The sequence below is a fragment of the Pezoporus wallicus genome, unplaced genomic scaffold, assembly GCF_028554395.1.
Source record: "Pezoporus wallicus isolate ANWC-B61680 ecotype Strahan unplaced genomic scaffold, APGP_CSIRO_Pwel_v1 contig_6658, whole genome shotgun sequence".
Lineage (NCBI taxonomy): Eukaryota > Metazoa > Chordata > Aves > Psittaciformes > Psittacidae > Pezoporus > Pezoporus wallicus.
Window position 1 is genome coordinate 4,836,629 of NW_026642312.1, and position 21,268 is coordinate 4,857,896.

At 37.5% G+C, this 21,268-nt stretch overlaps 1 protein-coding gene across 5 annotated transcripts in view; it reads left to right on the plus strand.

Moving 5' to 3' along the window:
* The window catches only part of SEMA5A (semaphorin 5A), a 320,019-nt gene that overhangs the window by 92,272 nt on the left and 206,479 nt on the right, over nucleotides 1-21,268 (plus strand). For all 5 annotated transcript variants that reach the window (XM_057428775.1, XM_057428779.1, XM_057428777.1 and 2 more), the window contains one exon: nucleotides 7,151-7,349. In XM_057428775.1, the coding sequence (XP_057284758.1) occupies nucleotides 7,217-7,349 (133 nt within the window). In that variant the 5' untranslated portion in view covers nucleotides 7,151-7,216. The remainder of the gene's footprint in view (nucleotides 1-7,150; nucleotides 7,350-21,268) is intronic.

Consider the following 21,268-nt stretch of genomic DNA (forward strand, 5'->3'; position numbering starts at 1 on the left):
AAAGCTAAAACCCAAGTACTATCAAGTACTTTTGTACGGTGACGTACAAAATAGTAGATGGCTGTTTTCACTTCAATATGATTTTTTTTTTTAAACCCCAGCTATTTAAAGTTGTTGTGTTACTGTCTTCTTTCTGGTTTCTCTTACATCCATGTACAAATTTTGGCATATTTTTCTGTACAGTTTACAAATATAAAAAACTATGTCCAGATGGCTGCAGTGGTAATCTGTGATGTGATGATCTTCTCTCTTAATTATTCAACATGTGCAACTCCAATCTCTGTGTTGCCTCTTCCCTTTTTATACAGAATGCAACAGCTAAAATTCCTGGCTTTGAAGTCTTATGAGGAGAATCCCTCCTTCCACGGCCTCAGACTGACTTCTGATGGCCACACTGAGGATCAGTTTGGGGAATGTGCCAAGCAATGATGAGGGAAGTGCTCTGGATGATTTGACCAGGAGACTAGCTGCAAGGGAAACGAAACTAGAGTGGGAATCTGGGTCTTGAGAGGATAGCAAAAAGGTCGAGGAGCTAAGGGATAGCTAAGAGAAAAAGGGATGTGAAAACAAGAGCTGAGATTTTGTTGGAACTTGAGCCTAGGCTGCGCTGATCTGAGTGGCTTTATTCTTGCCTCTAAGATGATTGTGGTGCTTTTCTGTGTGGACCTGTGTGTTGGCTGGTGCTTGCTTGAAGAAGCTGTGGTCCGCTGGTACTATGCACCACTGATGAAGCAGACATGGCATGGCCATGGAGTGATAAATGGGATCTGAGGCGTTATTAAAAACTTTCTACTTTACTCAGCGCACTGTTCTTGAAGCAGTACTTCCTTTGCGTAAATCACAAGAGCCACAGCTCTTTGAGCAATTCTGGAGAACTAGCTTTGATGACATATTCTTCTTTTCTGAGTTGTCACCATCAGCTACAGATATTAGCAGACTTTGGCAGAATGTCACTAGGAATTTAAGGACTGATATTTGAGTGCGTTGGTCAATGACAGCTGATGGGTGACTGCCTCTTGCAGATCCTAAAATTCGTGCCAATGCTGAAATGAATGGCAATATTAAAAAAATGTTGAAGGAACTGGGTAATCAGTTTGTTAATTGAAGCTTTCACTTTATGAGAATACAAATTAAAATATGCTACTCTGCTGCATAGCAAACAGTCTGCATTACTGGGTCCAGTGATGAGACATGGTAGTATATGGCTCAGTTATTTCACTGAAGAAGCTCTATAGCTTCCAGTCTTGTCTTGATGTTTAATGAAGTGATCTTTGAGCTATTATTCTAATCAAATTGTGTATCTGAGTGATACACAAATTGTTTTTCTAATGCTATACTAAGGAAAGTATTTCAAAGTAATTGTATTCTAAAGAGGTATAGCTTTTATCTGTGCATCTGACAGGGGATTAATTACTAGAGTAAAACAACTGGTGGAGTTTTTTTTTTTTTTTTTTTTTTGAAACAAGATTTAAATGAGTTTTGATATTTACTCACCTTGTGTCTGTATATTATGCGGACATGCGGACAAGGATGACGTAAAAAAAAAGAATCACAGTTCATTTGGGTAAAAAAGTAAAATGTGAATGTCTTTTAACACTCAGCATTCACAGTTTTCACTGTAGGAGAGGGAACCAGCCCTCTTGATACACTCATGTGTCATCCCCCCTGCCATCTCCTTTCCTTTCTGGACTCCAGAGCTTGTCACTAGTGGTATTGCCAGGACTGGGAATTGAGATCATACATGTTGCCTGAGAATTTAGCTAGATTTGTTGGTAGGTGTGATGACAGGGACTTTTCTATATATTCCTTTCTCTAGCAATCTCACTCTTAAATGATTTGTATGAATTTGGGGAGTTTGGTTTTAAAAAATAAATCAAAAACCATTACAGAAACAGGGGCTGATCTATATCATAGCCGCTGTTCATGTATTCCAGTTTTATGACCATACAACTGCTGATACCCTCTTTCCTGATTTGTCTGTATGCTTACTAGCAATATGCAACAGCTTGGGCTCTTTTTGAGGTAACAACAGTTCCCCCTGTCTGCTCATCACTTGCAGAAGCAACCTAATGTTCTATTATTTTAATAAATTGTAAAATGATACCACTAGCAGTACAGTAGACAAACAAGGTATTTTTAATAAAATTGACATGACTAAAGATGAAATAATTATTACTATTTTAAAGTGTGTACAGTAGCAATATGGAACAAAAGCTTTCCTTGGGCTCATAATTCTCTTCTAATGAACCCATAAAATGTATAGTCTGTTTCATTAGACAAGTACTTTTTTTTTCCAGGGTCATGCGAAAAGCTGCATGTTGTCCAGGGTAGTTAGTTAGCATGAGTAAATTTGAATGAAACTTGTACTGTTTTGCAAATCAAGAGGTGGAGCAAAGTACCCAGGGGAAGTAGAATGAGGCTCCTACAACAAATACATGGGTAGTGTCTGTGTGAGGAGACACAGGTGTGCGTGCATGTGGATGCCCGTATACAGAACCAGTCCTGAAAATGGCATATTTTAACCATGCCAAACTCTGCTGCTTGTATACTCATATTGACATAAATTCACTTCATTGTTCACTGGAAGTGCAGTTAAGCTGGCACACGATCATCAAAGATAGTTATTTGAAAGCATCTTTGCTGCTGGACACCTGCAGTTAGTATGGCAACTATTAATACAGTTGTTTATTTTAATCAAACAAAAGAAAACATAGTTTATAATTCCGAGCTAAATTTTACTTCCAACACAGTCTATTTTAACCAATCTAGAAATATTGATATCCTGATTATTTCGTTTTTAATATATGACTTTGCTTCCTGGAGGGAATAGTCTCTAAATTAATCTGCTTGGACCTAGCAGTAGTAGTTACATGCCACGCATACTTAGCTTTTCACGCTTTTTCTTTTTAGCAATAGCTATCTTCTGCTGGCTCAGCTAAATAAAATCTTGAATTGCTGCTTCTTTTTTTTTTTTTTTAATTATTATTCATCAAATACTGTTGATAGAGAAACTAAACACTTTGTAAAAAAAAAACAAAAACAAAACTTTGCCTAATGGGCCTCATTCATATTTCTTCTAGGCAAGCTAGATAAAGAAAAGTGAACGAGGGAGAGAATAAGTGCACAAGGCCCTTTATGCATAGAAATAAAATTATACAGAATCAACTAGGTTGGAAAAGATCTTTAATATTATCAAGTCCAAATATATTACACTTTATAATTAATTTTTTTTTGCACCCTCAGATTGTTTTAGACTTTTCAAATGCAATTTGTCAAAAGTCTGATTAAAGATCTGTGCTAGAAAGAAGTCAATGTGCTAGTCCCCAAAAGTAGTAGTCAAAAAGATGGTCTGTGTCACTCTTATGGGTATGTTTTGAAGAGTTTTGACTTCACCATTATATTTAATTGTTGAGTTAGATTTACATATGGAAATTATACTGAAGTCAAGGAAACTAGCCTAAACTTTTCATGTTTAGGGTTCTCTTGGCATTTATGTCTTGCCCTCCAGGCTAGCTATCACTTCTTGGCACAGTTGCCCTTTCAATGAGAAGAGCCTATTTCAGGAAAGACTTCTTTGCTTGCTTCAAGACTTCTGACCCTCAGTTGCAGAGTTTCAGAGATCATGGGTACAAAATTAAGGTGCTGCCTCCATGGGCTTGCTCTTGAAGACAGTGTCTCAGGCAGAGACAGAACTTGTGCAGCAGTCCTTACCGGGCGGTGTGCAAAAGGGAAAAATCTAACCCCTGCAAATTCTATGGGAAAGGATTTGGTTTTGAAAGCTTTTCTAAGGTGTCTGTTCATCTGCTTTTGCAGTGGGTACATGTTTAAAGTCTTTGTTTTTCTTTTGTTTTCATTTTTACTTTTATTCTAGCAGCGTATTAAGTGCTTTTTCTTTCTTTGCAGACTTTCTTTCTCCTTCTGTGCATGCTGTAGTGTAATGAAGTGGATAGTGAATTCCTGTTTCTTCCAGTTGCTCAACTGACTTAAAGCTTGCCCTTTTCTCATGTGAGAACTTGTGATGAGGTTTCTACTTCCTACCTTGATTTACCGTTCTTTTGTCTGATTAGGGTCTCTGAAGACTATCCTCTGAGTAGTTGCAAGTAAACTTCTGCTTGCTGTTCCCCACAATGTATTTAATACATTTAAATTAATACATCTAAAATAATTAATACACTTAAATGTGTTGTGCCATTTTATTAGTTTAGGCAGGTAGAGGTCAAAGTAGAGAGAAACTTAAACACTTATAGAATCATAGAATAGTTAGGGTTGGAAAGGACCTGAAGATTATCTGGTTCCAACCCCCCCTGCCATGGGCAAGGGTGCCTCACCCTAGACCATGTCATACAAGACTCTGTTATCTCTAAGATATATTATCAGGAGTGCATTCACATCCTCTTTTGTCTCTTCTTCAAAGTCTAACCTTGTCTTTGGATGTTCTGATTGAGAGAAAGGAGTGTTTCTTGCCTGCATTTTTACCCTGTAAGAGAGAGAAGCAGTTCAGCTAGGTAGGAAAAATATTCCTTGACCCCCAAATTCTCCCACAGCATGACTATAGATGTAAACAGCTATGTCAGAGACTAACTATAGCATATATGTCTTTCCAAAGGATGCTGTTTGGATTTAGAGGCTGAGGAAAGGTATTGTGAAGGAATCTTTGCTTCTGAGTTCTGCACAGAGGGGATAGATGAAATCATCACAATATCTGCAGGATACAAGACATGAGACTTTTCAACATTTACATCTTAATTCTTATTAATATCAGGATTAGTCCCATGAAAGTCAGTAACCTTTTTGTAGTGGAAATGGTGGGGTCCATAGATATGTACAGATACAATATCTGTATGAAGAGTACTGGTCTTTCCTTTATCTCTGGAGAAGCAGGATTCTCGTTTTGTTTTTGCTGTTAGAGCTGTTTTTTGAAACTTGGCTGGGGTATAGAAGCCTGGTTACATAAAGATTATGAGTCTTCATTTACAGCCAGGGAGACAGAGAAGGCTGAGCTTCCCGTACAAATGTTTCATTTTATTCTTGTTTAATTTATACCCATTATATTCACACATTTAGGGGCATTTCTGAGACTTTACAAATAAAAAGAAATAAAGTTTGTACTTCTTTAAAGGGGAAGTACCATATTCCTAAGTGTTAGAATATCTTCTGCTGTACTCTGTGTAAGAAAAACTGCTTTTGTTTGAGTCTGTGATGCAGTATCGGTCCTTGATTTTGCTAAATGCATGTTCATAGTGTTACAGAAACCTGAATTAGAACTAGCTGTTAGTATTGTACTTGTATGATCTGTAAGTCAGTAATATAAATTAGCTATGATATAATCCACATAAACTGGTTGAATTTGGATAATTATAGTGCATAATACTCAAAATCTCACTCTTGCTGAAAATGAACAATCAGAACATTAGAACAGGAGCTTTATACCCCTATATAAGTGAGTGCACAGAATTTCTGTGAGCAAATACTGTGCTGTGAGCTACAAGCAATTTGTGGGACAGATTCGTATTGGTACATGACATCATAAGATGCACTACTTAGGAAGGTAGGAGTATGAATTTAACTGCCAAGAAGCTTCCTTCCCCTCCTCTTTTTTTTTTTTTTTTACTTAAACATACCAGAGAAGATAAAACTGACTATCAAATTGATGTACTGCTCAGATTTATTAAGATATTTTATGTGTTTGATGTATTTATTTTAGTTGAAATTAGGGATCAGATGTGTCCAGGTCTTAGCTGGAAGGCTTCTAAAGAAAGCAAAATAAAGTGGTAAGAGAAGAGCAGTTCATCTTATGATGGCTGGTGCTACAGTAATGTTAGGGAGCAACATTTACTCAACATTCTGCTTTCTGAGCTTTTAAAACTCTTTGGTCTTACTGTACAGTATTTTTTAATTAACGGCCCTTTATTTCATGTGTTTAGGATGTTCATTTTACCCTAATAGAAAATTTCCACATAATTAAGCAGCACAATGCAGTTCAGTGAGATCAAATGCATTAGAACTCAATATTGGCTATTATTTTTCCCTGAATTGCTCAATTAATTAGCAGAATGACATTTCTGCCATTATGGAGTTGTCTCAAAACACCAGTCTTCTCTGAGAGGCAGTGATGTCTCATAACTCTGTGCTGTCAGCAGGCAAGGATGTGGGACTCAGTAAATCTGCTAATGGTGGAAGTTTTTTTGGATCGCAGCATTAGGTTGTTACTGCTTAGAATGTTTGTTATGATAAAACTAAAGGAATTGGCTTGGGTCTAAAATCATTTTGACACTGTGAGTATTCTGCTACTTAGAAAGTAAGTATAGTTATTGGATGTTTCATAAAATCAGGGAGTTGAAACTTCAACTTTATTCTGGTACTGAAGGAAAACAGTTGTTGACTGGTGTCTGGATTTTAATAGAAAAGGGTCTTCAGTGTTAAAATCTGCAATACACAACCTTGTCATCAGTCTTGGTAAACAGATAGGGATGTCAGAACCAGTGCCCCTCCCTCCTGTAAAGCAAAAGTATATCATCAAAGCACTGAGGTGAACCTTGTCCTACTGCTTTAGGCTGTGCTATATATACTCCGTGGATAGGCAAAAAATACATGCTCTAAGGCTGTTGTTTTGTCAAAACAGTCAGTAACATGAAGGAGCAATTCCTTTCCTACCTTACCTTCTTTCCATTGAGGAAAGCAGATCAAGGGGCAGTGGAGCCAATTGAACGTGGAACACAAATTTAGATAGATTTGCTGTGTCTAAATAAAATAAAAACTGTTGCAGAACATTACTTTTGCCACACACATTATAAAATTAAACTTTAAAATAGAAGAGAGGAGAATAAATAACAGTTTTTTAATCCTGCTGGGTGATAAAAGAAATCAATATTCCTAAATTGTGTAAGTGATAAATTCATGAATTAATTAGAGGAGCAGCTGATAGAATACTTTTGAGGAATCAAATACTACACAGCCAAAAAAACAATGTTGTTTTGTTTTAAACATCAAAAACTGTTTGTTTTTTTGGGGGGTTTTGTTTCTGTCTTTTTTTGTTTGTTTGTTTGTATATTAGTTTGTTGGTTTTTTTGTGTGTTTGTTTTTTGTTGTTTTTTTTTTTTCTTCATGAGTGTTTCTCTTGTGCTTGAGTAAATTTCTTTGTATGTTCCAGGCGCTTTTCCCACATGTGTGCAAGAAAAGTAGCCAGCTAAAAGAAGTGACTCCTGTGGAGGACAGCATGACCACCATGAAGGGCAGCTGCCTCCTTGCACTGCTGTTGGCAGGATTTGGTGTATTAGGAATACTGGAGCCAATAACAACAGAAGATACCCACTGCCACAGAGCTGAGCACCCAGTTATTGCATATAAAGGTAAGGGTCAAGCGCAAAAAAAAAAACTTCTCCAGAAACTGGCTAAGGATTATGTAATCTGTTCATGGAAACCTCTGATTTTAATGCATAATGGTATATGAAAAAAGTTCTTTCAGTGCTGTTATATAGTAACCTGGACTATATTCCATGCAAGTTAAATACAACTAGGCTTGCGAAGTTTCTTCACAGCTTGGTGGTGTATGTGTCATTTAAACTTGGGTGACTCATTTTCTTCTGTAATTAAAACCAGCCTGAATTATTGCATGGCATTGTTCTTTTCCAGGTGCAGGACATTGCATGTGTATGCTTAATTTCATGAAGCGGCTTCTTGACCCATCTAGGTCACTCTGGACAGCAGCTTTGTCCTCTAACTTATGAAGTGTTTCTTTGAATTTAATGTGTTCTGTAAACTTTACAGATGGCACTCTGATGCCTCCTCTTGTTCATTGATTAAGGTATTAAACAGGACAGGCCTGAGGATCAGCCCTGGTGATATTCCAGTTGCTACTAGCCTCGTGGTAGAGTATGGTCCGTAAAACATTTATCTCTCAGATAATCCAGCCAGCTTGATTATCCAACCAACTTTTTGCCCATCTTGTTGCCTACCTGAAGAGACAGACTGTAATACCCTAACTTGCAGTGAGATAGTGTTGAAATCCTTGCAATAAATGACATCCTGTGCTTTTCCTCATCATTTAAACTATAGTCATTTTATTACAGAAGGCAATTGGGTTGGTCAGGAATGATTTCACCTTGGATTGTTCTCACTCATCTTCTTCTCTTCCATATGTCCAGAAAAGTGCATTCCAAAAGGACTAAATTCATAACTTTCCCAGGAATTTGAGATTGACTGGCCTGTAGTTCCCACGGTTGTGTTCCTGCAGTTTCTGAGGACCTTTCTTCATCTCTGTGACTTCTCAGAGATGAAGAGTAGCCAGTTATCTTGGTGCCCATGGATACAGCTTGTCTGATCCCATGGGTTTATATAGGTTCAGGTCTTGCAAGTCATCCTTGACTCAGGCCACAGCTACAGCTGGTAGTTCTTCGACCACTTTGCTAAACACCAGATACCTTTGAGACATTGCTGGTGAAGACTGAAACAAACTGTTGAGTTCCTTGGCTTTATCTGTTGTCTGTGGGCACTAGATCACCTGCCCAATTCAGCAACAGGCTTCTATTTTCCCTGTTTGATGTTTTGTTATATTGCAGCAGTAAAAGCTGCTCTTGTTGCCCCTGACATTCCATACAAGTCTTAACTCTCACTGAACTTTATTTAACCTGACACAGTCCTTACATACCCATATGGTATTTCTAAATTCCTCCTTGGTTACCTTGTCCCTGCTTACACCTCATACAGCCTTTTTGCATTGGAACTCCACCATGAGTTCCTTGCTTTGACAATCCAGTCTTCATATGTCTGGTTCTTGTCTTGATTAGTGTGATGGACCACTGAGGAGCACTTGGACAAGTGAAGAACACTCGGAGGATGTTGTCTGAAAAAAACCCGAGGCATTTAATAACTTAGCTGATTTTTTAATTTATTTGAATTGAGAGTTTTTTCCATTAGTGTCACAATTTAGAACAAATTCCAAATAGTTTGTATCTATGAGGAGGTAAGGACTGAGATGTATTACATTACATATTGCATTTCTTCTGTTTTTCTAAGAAAGCACATGTGTAATTTTTTTGTTCCAACAAATTAGGATTTATTGAATTTTAATTGAAAAAAGATTTGTTTCCATTCTTTTCATAAAGTTAGAGAAAATAATGTGTTTTCTGCAGAAAGTATTTTTGTTCTGGCATTTTAATGGTTTCATAGGAGCAATGTTACCAGCTGTCCCTTTCCCCAGTATATTGGAGAATGAATTGAAGTGGCTACATTCTGTATCTGGGAATAGCAAACCATCAGGCTATTATGAAGGAGGGAACTTTATCTCTCATTTATTGATAAGTAGTATGATTTATTCTGATGAAATATCTGGTTTTCTTAGCATTTGTCTCGTGTGTGTAATTTAGTTAAAAATGTTATTTTTTATCATGACACACATACACAATGTTATAAATTAAAATAGCACAGTTAAAATTCTGGCACTTAACTGCTTAATTCCACAAACTAAGGGAATCACTGTATATGCAACTGTAAAAGCAAGTAATTGAGAGTCATCCATGTGCTGAAATTCAATTAAAAATGTGTTGGTTTATGGGTCTGATTCAGCCAACAGTTACGAGAATAGCTTGAATTTAACCTGATCCTACCTTTTAGATCATTATTGTTCTCTGTAATATTTAATTTGTAGTGATGTCATTCTAGTTCTAATTTACTATACTAAGGCTTTCTGAGGCAGAGACCTCCTCTGTCGCCGTGTTCCAATTGCATCTTTTAATGTAGCCAATGGCAGTGTTGCAATTAGAGTTTACTAAACAAAACCAATTCCTTTTTGCTGTAAATATATGTGGGAAATAGAATTGTATAGAAACATCTATTGTCAGACTGTTACTATGATATTCAGGAAGATTTTTAGTGCCAGGCTCCCTCTTGACCTTTGTGGTAAAAATATCCTTAATCAGTACATATCCATGACATATCTTAGAATTTATGAACTGGCATGTCTTGAAAAAGTTTTCCTTCCTGTAAAAATATTCTGACTGCAGTAATCTGCAGGGAATCATCAGTAAATCTTAGAAAGTACACGTAGAAACGTACCTGAAATGCAGTATATAGTATGTAATAGCTAGGTAACACAACTGGTGTGGATACACAGTGGATTGACTTATAGTTGTAGGACTTCTAGTTAAGGGAAAATGGAAGATACGAGATCAAAGGAAAAGATGACTAAGAAATCTGTCTTTCAACCTGTGTGCTAGGAATGGACTACTTGGGGTATCAAAGTATATAAAAAAAGAGATGTGTGGGAGAAGAGCTGCTCTGTGAATTAATCCTGCAGTAGGAGTGGTTAGGATTCTATCATCCTTGTTCCCAGTTTCTGTATTCTTCCTACAGCATTTACTGATTTCATGAATGCCCATAGGAAAATTCCCTCTGTATATATTGACATTATTAGTGCTGCTAGACTAACACTGAGTCCTGGAATCAGTTAACAGCTATGAAACCTTTGATTTGAATGCTGCAATACTATCCTGTAAAGTCATCTTATAATAATATTAGGCTCACCAGAGCTAAATGCTATGTGGGATGCTGAACATCAGCCAAGGCTGAGTGCTACTGAGTGGTAGGTACTTTAAAGCTTGTAAACTCAGTACTAACTTTACAGAGATATCAACTCTTTTGTTTTATTTATAACTGACTAAAGCCTTGTTTTGTAGTTCTGGTGTGGCAAAATAGAATGTACTTATTTGATTTGTCTTCCTTTGAGAGGCATGGTAGATGGAGTGTAAACTATTAAATAAAACTAATGGAGTGAGAGTCTGGTGTAGCGTATGGATCAACAGCTGCAAAAAACTAATAAAAAGAAAACGTAGTCCCCAGGAGTTGTCGTGGTGAAATATGGAGAGGGAGCATATCTCCTGAAAGAGCTTACTTTCTTCCCCACTGCCCATCAAAAACTGCTCACTTAGGTGATGATCCTGTCAAACTACCTTTTGTAGAGACATATACTATTTCTATCACTGATTTTCCCAGCTCAATAGTTTTAGCTGAAAGAACGTGATATATTTCCTGATACCAAACAGCAAGAATTTCACCCACCAATTGAGAACCTTTATTCAAGTACTTTGTTTGCTGGTGGAAGAGGAAAGAGAAGTTGCAGAAGCAGGGGAGATGCATACCCTTTCGAAGGATTTTTGACATGATCAAAAAAATCTGTTATGTTTCTCAAACATAGTTGTAATAACCATATTGTAATTTGTTTATCTGCATAGTTAATGTTAGGAATGCTTAAGGCAACTTTTCTCTCTCCCAGAAACTAAAATAAGAAAGTCCACTGTAGATCTGAAAATGCTTCAGCTCTATGTTGTCTTAAGTCTTCCCTAGACTAGAATTAAGGCACTTTGTGTCTTCCTAGGAAGCTGGAATTTAAATTTTCTCATTATTTGAAGTTGGTAGGAGCTATCATAGAGATAACATTTATATAAAAGCAGACCTCTGAGAGTGGGATGGGTTGACAGGATCAGTTCAGTAGCATGCAGTTCAGTGTTTTATGTGATGCATAGTCTGTCTTTTAAGTTTCTTCTCTTGGAGGAGTCGTCTGCCTCCTGATACGCAATTGTTATAAAATGACTTTTTAGAATAGGGCATTACTGCAGAATTCAAATTTAAGGTTTCATAGCTGTTAAGAATTGATTTCAAGACTCTCTGTTGGTCCAGCTGCACTAAAAATGTCATATAGGGCGTTTTCCGATAGGAAACAAGGTGCACATGACAGAATGAACACACAGAGACTCATAGTGGAAGATTATTGGTCTTTGCATACTTTCCCATATGTTAAAAATGTGCAAATTTATTCTTGAAATAACTTAAGAATTAAGAAAGAAAAGGGGCTGAAATAAGCTGGTCATTAAAGACAGAGCCTTATAATTATATACATATGTACAGAAATATATATATATTAATCTAGATATGCTTTCATGTGCATGCAGGTATGAAATGTTCACTCTTTAAAACAATTAGGGTTTATTGATGGTCAGCTGCTTCTTGGAAAACAGTCTCTTAATATAGAAAAGGGATGTGTTTAACCTAAACAGTTGGAAAAGGCTGCGAAAACCAAATTTCCTCTGGCTAGGAACAGGAAGGGGTAAATCATAGGCAAACAGTGTTTACAAAAATAAGATGCCTATGAGAAGCAATGACTGTTTATAAAAGTGGAACTATTCTTACTCGAAAACCAAAGCAAACCAGCTGAGTAAATATTTCCATAGGTTTCAAAGCCCTTAGCCATCTGGTTTACAGACTCAGTGGTAGCTCTCTGTGGAGCTGGTATTTTATTAGATTAAAAATACCCAAGCAAACAACCCAAAAGTGTAAAAGTAATCACAGTGGCACCTTGTTCTCTCTCCCTCCACCTGTTGTGTCCCCCCCCAAATTTGCTGAACTTTGAAACTTTCAGACCTGTCGAAAGTCACTGACTCAGCTGAAGACTTTTGCTGTAGGCAGACCCCATCTGTGAGGAAGAACTGAAGAGTCCATCACAGCTTTAGAGGTGTGTGAGGGTAAGCTGGGAAAAAAATGGACCCAACCCCAATTTCAGGTGTGAAATAAAAGTATTGACTGTCGTGCTGTTTACCAGCTTAAAGTTGAATTTTTTAGGCTTTTCTGTCAGAAATAAGGTGTGGTTGTGAACATGACTTAATTGACATTGAGGCTACAGCTGGGGTCATCTGCTCTGGATCAAATCTCATTCGTTCATCCTCTCATAAAGTAATTTGAATTTTGAGTCATACTGTCTCAACAAAAAAACATAAGTTGACATAATTTTGGAAACTCTATTTAGTGATATTTTAAATACACGCTGTGCTGTAAAGAACTTATCTGTTGAATAAACATGCTCAAAAATAAGATGTCTTGATCCATATAAGAAATGAACATAAACCCTTCATTTCTACTTAAGGTTAACCAGAAAAGAAAAATAGCATAGTTATTTTTTGATTCCTTGGTTCAGGAATCCTAAGAAATATTTTTTTTTAACCTTATTGTCTAACCACCACAGAATTCCCTCACTTGATGTTTGTCTAAGTAATAGAGACTCGGTACATCCCTCTGTTCATTTTATCATGTGGTTTGTATATGGAGTGTATGCACTTCACATGTGCCAAGAGGAAATAACATGTGGGCTGAATGAAGAATGGTACATGGTGTATGAACTTAGTTTTGTTTGTACTCTCTTTTCCCTAATCTTGTTGCAAGCTACTGTTTAAACCAATAGCAGTTGTCTACTAAGCTGCTCAGTTCCTGCTGGTTTTACCTTCTCTTTCCACTGGTTTTCAAAAATACCCTGTAAAGAACTCCTGCCAGCTTCAACAGCAATATTGAGGTGTACTGCTTTCCACCCGCTATCCTCTTTGGGGTTTTTCTTTATTTAAGGATGATTCATCAGTGAAGAAAAGTGGATTGCTAGATATTTCAACTTTGGTTTGTCTAGATGATAGGACTATGAGATTGCTTATACCATCCTGCCAAGAACCAGCCCTTCTTAAGGAGGAAGATAATTCCTCCTCCAGTTGTATATTTTTTGTCTCAAATGAGGTTTGCCTGTACTTTTGTACAGGAGACTAAGCACCTGCTGGGGAAAGGCAACTTTCAACTGCTCACTGTTAATTTTAAAAATTATGGCTTTGAAGATTGAAGGGTACTATCCCCTCACTATTTCCCTGAATCACCCAGTGTCTTTGGTGTGCGTTCTCATAAAACCCAGGATATGGAAGGGACTGAATTCTCTAAGCAGAGGACTTTTTGGCAGAAGTGATCATATATTAAAGTAAGCATCAATTTACAGTTCTTTTGGCATCCTGGCCGAGTGCCAGACTATCACTGAGTGTTAGTAATTGTAATACATTTCTGATAATTGAAAATCAGCAGTGGCTGCAATGACAAGTAAGCTGCACAGACATGTCCTATGAGCCTTTCCAGAGCCTTTCAATGGCTGATTTCTTCCCTGTTGGCCTAATACGGAAGTTTGGAGCATTTTAAATTTCCTGGTTGTTAACGAAGGAGCAAAATAAGAAAGAGGCTCCTGCCACATTCCATTAGCTGTACAAAGCAGCAGATGGAAGTAAATCTGTGTGTATGTGTGTGTGTGTGTGTACTTTTTTTCTTTGTCTTCAAAAGAGATGTATTTTCAATGGAGATGGGCATTTTTACTGAAAGTTTGTAAAACATATGTTAAAAGAACAGATCAGCAACCGAGAAATAGAGCTCCTAAACAGTGAAGTTCTGTCATCTTCTAGAAGCTTTGGTGTGTTCAGAGACAAGGGAAAACACAATATTGATTTGATTTTTCTCTATTTTATTTTTTTTCCCACCAGACAGTATTTATTTTTTTTTTTTTCATGAGATGTAAGGTACCCTTTGTCCCTTCTCTTGACAGCTGTCAGTGTGAGTATTCTACTGATCTGAAAGGCATTAGTGTAGCATATCCGTTGTTTCTAAATCATTTGGCAAAGTGTAAATTATGTTTTGGTGTAGTTTTGAATTCTCTATGCATAATCTCCATGCCAGTTCATGTGAATTTGATTCTTCTCCCTTTTCAGGGACTGCTTTGCAACATGGCAGATGTTGCAAAGATAATGAATTGTTGACTGAAGAGGAAGATTATGTATATGGCTGGTTAACATTGTATGGCTAAGGAGATGTGAGTCAGCCCTTTTTAACTTGCCTTGGTGTAATCCATTCATGTCCAGCTCTTTATGGAGCCCACACAGTCTGCATTGCCTCTCAAAGTAGCAGCAACATAGCTCTGTTTTGCAAGAATCTGCTTTAATTAAGTTCTTCTCAGTTACTTCTCCTGAAGTGACCTGGACTGCTAGTTTGTGAAAGGTGATGACAATTGCAGTCACTGGATTTGTGATCCTAGGCAACTCTGTTTTCATACTTGGTAGTGACCAGTTTCTGGAAGGACTCATTCCAGTGGTCTTCCCTTCCAGGTTCTGCACAGCATTTGCAGGGCCCGTCTTGCACTCACTCAGTAGCACCTCCTGCCCTTACTACCTGCCACTGAATGTCACCTTCTGCTGGGTATTGCATCATCTGAGAGATCTGGGAAATCCCTGGTCCACCCTTGGGCCTTACTTGGAGCTTTATGATTTCAAGGGATCGTAGAGGTGTGGAAGAAAAACATTTGCTAATTTTCCCTCATAATATCTTAAATAAACTTCAAGAGACACTTTGTGTTTATTTGACATAATGGGTGGAAGTAGAGAAGTGCAGTCAGTGCTGCTTCAAAGCGATTTTTGTTTTTCACATGCTTTCTTTCTTGCCTCCCTTCTGTGACGCTGCTCATTTGCCATAGACAAGACTGTGGGATACAGAATAGCAGCTGATTTTGTTTGCATGGCTGAACATGGTAGATTAACTTGTTACATGGCAATTTGTCACATTCAGGTGAGACCACACTTTTGACTTGTCATAAGCTTGTCTGTCCATTTACAGTGCTTACTTCAGGTTTTGTTCTGAAGGCTTTATGGATGAAGAAATGGCAGTTCTCCACCATTTCTGAGAATTAGGAGCTCACCATTTTACAACTAGCTCTACAGTAAATTGACTAAAGCAATAATAATGATAAATAATGACATATACCTGGAGTTTGACAGTGCCCTTCTGAACAAACATCATATCTACAAAGAGAGATATTCTGTTGTTAGTGCGGTTGTGGTTTTTCCATTTCTTTTTCTTTCTTTTCACTTTCCTTTTTTGGCTTGGGGCATCTCTTTGTTTTTTTGGTGGGGGAATGGAGGGGGTGGGGAGTATGTTCAACTTTGAAGTCCTGACTGCAAGCTCTATCCAAGATTAGCATCAGGCTTTACCTTATATTCCCTTTGTGTTACAATATGACTTGTTCTGTCAGTCTTTATATTTTTGGCATGAAATATCTTCAGACCTGAAAACATTTTATGAGCTGTCTTGAGCAGAAGTGATAGAATCAAGAAATTGTATTATGCTAAAACAATGAAAATAAAGAAGTTTAGTATGTTCATATGCCAGCATAAATAGGAATGCGTCATTGAGAGACGATAAGTTCCAGAAACAAGGTTGTGCTAATTGCAACACAGAGATTTTCCACAAAAATAACATGGCTTTATTATAACTGTCTATACGCAGTTGGCTTTATGCTTCTGTTCTCTGCAATACATATGTAAAAATCGAGCAGATTTCTTTACAAAACTCCTTGTTGAGAACAAATACTGTTTTTATGTAACCATACAACGTGATTTTCTGCAAAATGACTTCTGTGGCCAGTTGCCAAAGCCAGCATATAAGTGTAAAATGTGAAAGGCTAAGCCCCTCTGAAGAGAGGGCATCACTAAGGATGTCAAGTGTCTTATGCAGTCAGTCTGTCTCTCTGTGTCACATTCAGCAAGACAGACAGAGTAAGGGCCAGAACTGGTAACTGGAAGGGGGGCCTGCTTTCACTGGGAAGAGTGTGCGGGCTCTGTGCTGGTTGAGGGGTGAAGCTCCTGTTTTTTTTACCTCTTCAGGGCAAAGTAAATCTTTCACCAGTGCACATGCATTAAGTAGTATTTCCCACACATCAAAACACAACTGAACTTCATATTATAGTTTTCATTGCTCAGAAAAAGTCCTGATTATAGTAGCATGCTCATTTCTGCTTATCCCAATGAGTGAGTCCCTACCCTAAAGTGTGGATGAGCTGATCTGCATGGTGATTTATAGTGTAAATTGGGCAAAAGTCTCTCTTGGTTCATCCTCCTTCATTCACTGATGTTTTTTGATTTCTCCTCAGAATTCTCACACCCTTTTATTTTTTTTTCATCTATTTTAGATCTTTTGCTTTGATTACTTTCTGTGTTCTCCCCCTTCTCTGCTCTTAAATTATATGTTTCAGGTATAGACCATTTCTCACTTTTAGAAATCGGATTGAGACATTTGAGATATTAACAGTTGGTTGATAATACTACTGCTGTCTACAGTAAACTCCTTATATCTTTGTTTTTCTTTTTTTTTTTTGGAGGGGAGCACATCTTGAACAAGCAGCTGACACAAACAGGATATTAAAAGAGAAGGAACATAAGTTTGGTGGGGGACAATAATTCTTGTGTTTCTCCCTCACTTTGTCTTCTCTCCAGTGTGTTCCCATAATTTTTCTGGTCTTTCCTTCTATGCCTTCTATCTAAATCTTGTATAACTTAGCCTTTCCGTGCTATCATCTAGACTTTCATGTCTCTCAAAGCATGTAAACTTAGCCTTACGTCTTTCTCACTATGGTGTCGTTGATGCGGAACATTCCCTGAAATTTTTTTTTTTAAACTCTCTGGATCTTTGCTTCAGCACCTTTCATTAGCACTGCCCTGTTTGTGTTTTTATTTTTTATACCTTCATGTGCCTTCTTACCTGAACATCATTCCTCATCCAATCTCCTCTTGAATATGCTTCTAATATGATGAGAGGCTTCTGGTCACCTTTAATCTTAAAACTATTAGGTTTGGGTTTTTTTGTGACTGTGCATACAAGTGTGTTATGTTTCTGGCCTGGATGCCTCCTCCTTTGCCCAAATATGTCTGTGTTTATGTGTAAGAATCTTGACTTGAACTGGTGCAACCTGTTAACCATTCCATCATGTGCAGCCTGCTACAGTAAATTTGTTTTAGTAGTTTCCAGTGATCCTTCAGATCTCTCTTCCTGTCTGAGCTCCTTCTTCTAATGCATGTTAAGCTATTTACTGATATGCAGAAGACTCATCCTAGCTGTGAAATGCAGTGGAAGTGACTCCTTGATTGCTCTTACATGACACATGAAATATGTCTTGTCCTTCTCCAGCCCCTCTCTGAAAAGTCTTTGTTATGCTTGTTTTCTCCTCTAAGCTTCCACTGCCCCTGAGCTCCTGTCTGTTGTACAGCCAGGTACACAATTCAAGAAGAGCAGGGTTGCTAAATCTGCTTCTGACAGCTTCAAAAAAACAAAGTTTAATGATTACTAGGAGGACAGCAGTTTCCTACAGCTGAGATAGTGGAGAATCTAAACAGTGAGAGGGCAGGTTGCAATCCCTACTGTGTTTCTACATCAGTGGGTTTGAGTTTATGTCAAGGTAATGTCATTTAGGCTGATACTTATGAATATTCCATTACAAAATAATGAGAACAGATGTATGGAATGACAAAACGGAGTAAAAATGACAGTTGAATGCAATCTGCAAGTAGGCGAACATGAGTCTGTTGTATTGAAATGCACCATGGAGGAAGCTCCAAACTCAGTTTTAATTCTCCCTTTTCCTTAATTTTTAGTTGATTCTTCATGGTAGTCTGCCAGCATGGTTTTGTCATGGTTCTTAATCTGAACAATTAGTAAAGCTTGGTAGGGCTTTTGCTTTAAAACGGACCAGGATTTAGACGTCTTGTTTCCACTCTTGGCTTACTTGTCAGCCTCTTTAGGTTTGCTGTTCAAAAGCCAGTGCAGAAGATCAGGCAACTGAAAGTTTTTAATCACAGTTCTTAGCAACTTAAACTGTTCTTAAGTATACTCAGTTACAATTTTTTAACACAATACTATCCTTAAATGACTGGTACCGTATAATTTAAAAGTATTATAACATCAGGTACACAATATCTAAGTCAGGGGGTTATATCCTTACAAAAGGGAAGGGTACGGTTAATGAGATCTCTTCCAGTTGGCTATTGCAACTTTGCAAAGTAGGTTTTATTGCTGTCAGTTTTTTTTTTTCTGGAATGATCTAGGGCTCTAGTTACATGCTGTTTCTATATATGAGGGAAAGAAAACTCAAAGGGGCTGTAATTGTATATCATGGCTGGTAACTTGTCACTGCATAATTTCTGTACAACTCAAAAGTGATTCTGAGTATATAAAAACTGTGCCCATAGCGCTGAAACCACTTTCATCTAGGTGGGTGTTCAATCCTTTTTTCCCTTATACTTTCTTGTATTTGTATGCAATCTGTGTGTTTGAACAATGAAGCATAAACAATTCAAAACCCTCGTTCAGAAAAATAAGAAATAAGTAGTCACTGCAGCAGATGTTACTGTCTCTTCCCTAAGGGCACAGACAGTCAAAACCCAAATTCCCTTTAATTATCCCAGTAACAGACATCTGCACACACACAAGAATGCAGAAATATGCACTTCTGGCTGGGGAGGTTCTGTCAGGACAAAGAAAACAGGAACGCAGGCTGGATTTTAGACCTTGAGACTTTGGAGGTTAGAGTGGATGGTAAAAGCAGGTCAGGGAACCAGGGCCTGGTAATTGCTGTAACTGCACTGGCCTGGAGAGTGGCAAGCAAATTGCAGAGACAATGACTTTGTGCTTAATGAGACATGAGAGGAGCCAGGTAGAAGGAAGTAGGTTTACAGTAGGCTTAAGAAAGTTAAGTTCAAGTTCACTCGTTTAAAGTCAAGAGACATATACTTTAAGTATGCTTTATTTTCTGTTTTTCCCATTAATAGTAAATAAATTACTTACAGCCTTGCCTCAGTACCTCCAAAATAGTTCTGAGGCTGTAAGAGTTGTATAAAAAACAAACACCCCATAGGCAAGTGATGAACTTTCTGGAAAATGTCAAAAGGCTTATGGTCTTGGGATTTGTTTTATTATGGATTATTTAAAGTGGAGGAGAGCTTAGAGAGCTGGCAGAGCTTCTAGATTAAGGCTAGAGCTATATGCTTATTTCTTGGCCTCTGCAGTTCTCTTTGTAAGGAAAGGCAAACTCCAGGACTATGTTAAATTGTGTTGGATAGTAGAAGGAGGGGAGGTGCCTTGTTTGTGATCTGAAGAGACCTTCAGAATACTGGATCTTGAAAGGGAACTGTAGTTTTTAGGTTGGTTTTGTCTTTTTGTTGGTTTTAGGTTGGTTTTGTTTCTTTCTTTATTTTTTCCCTTCTTTTCTTTTTTTTTTTTTTTTTCTCTTCCCCTGAGCAAACATGAGCTCTGAACTGCAGATGGAGATCTGACATGTTTTCATGTTTCCAAAGCAGAACCAAATGTAGTGTGGTAAGACTTAAAAGAGGAATCCTTTAGTTTGTGGTTGCTGATTTAATCATGCTGGGCAAAGTCATAACTCCATCTTTTCTTTTATAGAGGATTGGATTGCATTATCTAACCCAGCCTAAACAATTGTTTGGGTTTTTTTCCTTGGCAGCAAGAAACAATGTTTTAATTTTTTATCTCTTCCTGGCTCCCTATTTTAAAAACTTTAGAGGTCTTACTGTCTAATTACTATCTGATTACTGGAATGCCTATATTTTTCAATGTATTATCTAGATTTAAAAATATTCTTATTTTTTATAAGAAATACTCTTAAATTTTATTAAAATGTAGGGATTAGCTACTATAAGTACATATTCTTTTGTTCCCCAGTTATGATGTCCACATACTCTTAATTCTGAATTACTAAAGTCAGTGCTGTACACAGCCCTCACATAAATGCATTCTGTATGGTAAAGGCTACATGCAATGTCTTTTTTATTAAAATGCAGTCCTGAGTATGGTGACAGGGCTATTTGTCTTAATCCTTACTTTTTACAGAGAAGCATGAAATGGTGTCAGCTGATGCCATCTTTTTTTGTTGAAATAGTACACTCCTCCACATATGTTGCGTCCAGTCTGCCCTGGTGTATTCCATTTAGATTATTAGAGCCTTCTGGTATCAAAGACTCTTTAGATCAGTTACATCCACGACCCTCCTTAGCCTTGACAACTGTGTGTTTGTACCATATCAGTGAAAAAGCGGACACACAAGCCACATTCTGATCTCAGCACCAGGAATTTCACTGGGGCATTGAGCTGGGATTGACTTGGCTTTTTGATTATTTTTTTATTATTATTATTTTTTAGAGCAGATTTGTCTCTTGCTGTAGGCTTTAAATGTTAGAGTAGCATTTTTCTTGTTTCTGTGTTTGACTAAGGTTCTAATGCAGTAATTTGTCCTTCTGATATACTAAAAATTGCAAACAAGGCACCTTCTTGGTCTCTAATTCATCCTGGTGGACAATATGTGTGCTTGGTATTTAAGGGTCAGATTATAGGGTATTTTCTTCCTCCTTATACTTCTACGTTGGAACTAAAATGTAATGTCAGTACTACCTTTAAACTCAACTATTGCAAGAAGCATTAATAGTTATTTTCCCTGCCTCTAAAAGGTGTGCTAAAGGAGGACAGCTTTAAGATTTGTGTAAAAAGGGTTAATGAATGCCAAGAGTTTTGACCTGAGGCTATAACTGTATTGAGTACTTCTGGCTTTGCATTCTACAGTGAGCCTTCATGCACAGCCTAGGCAACAGGC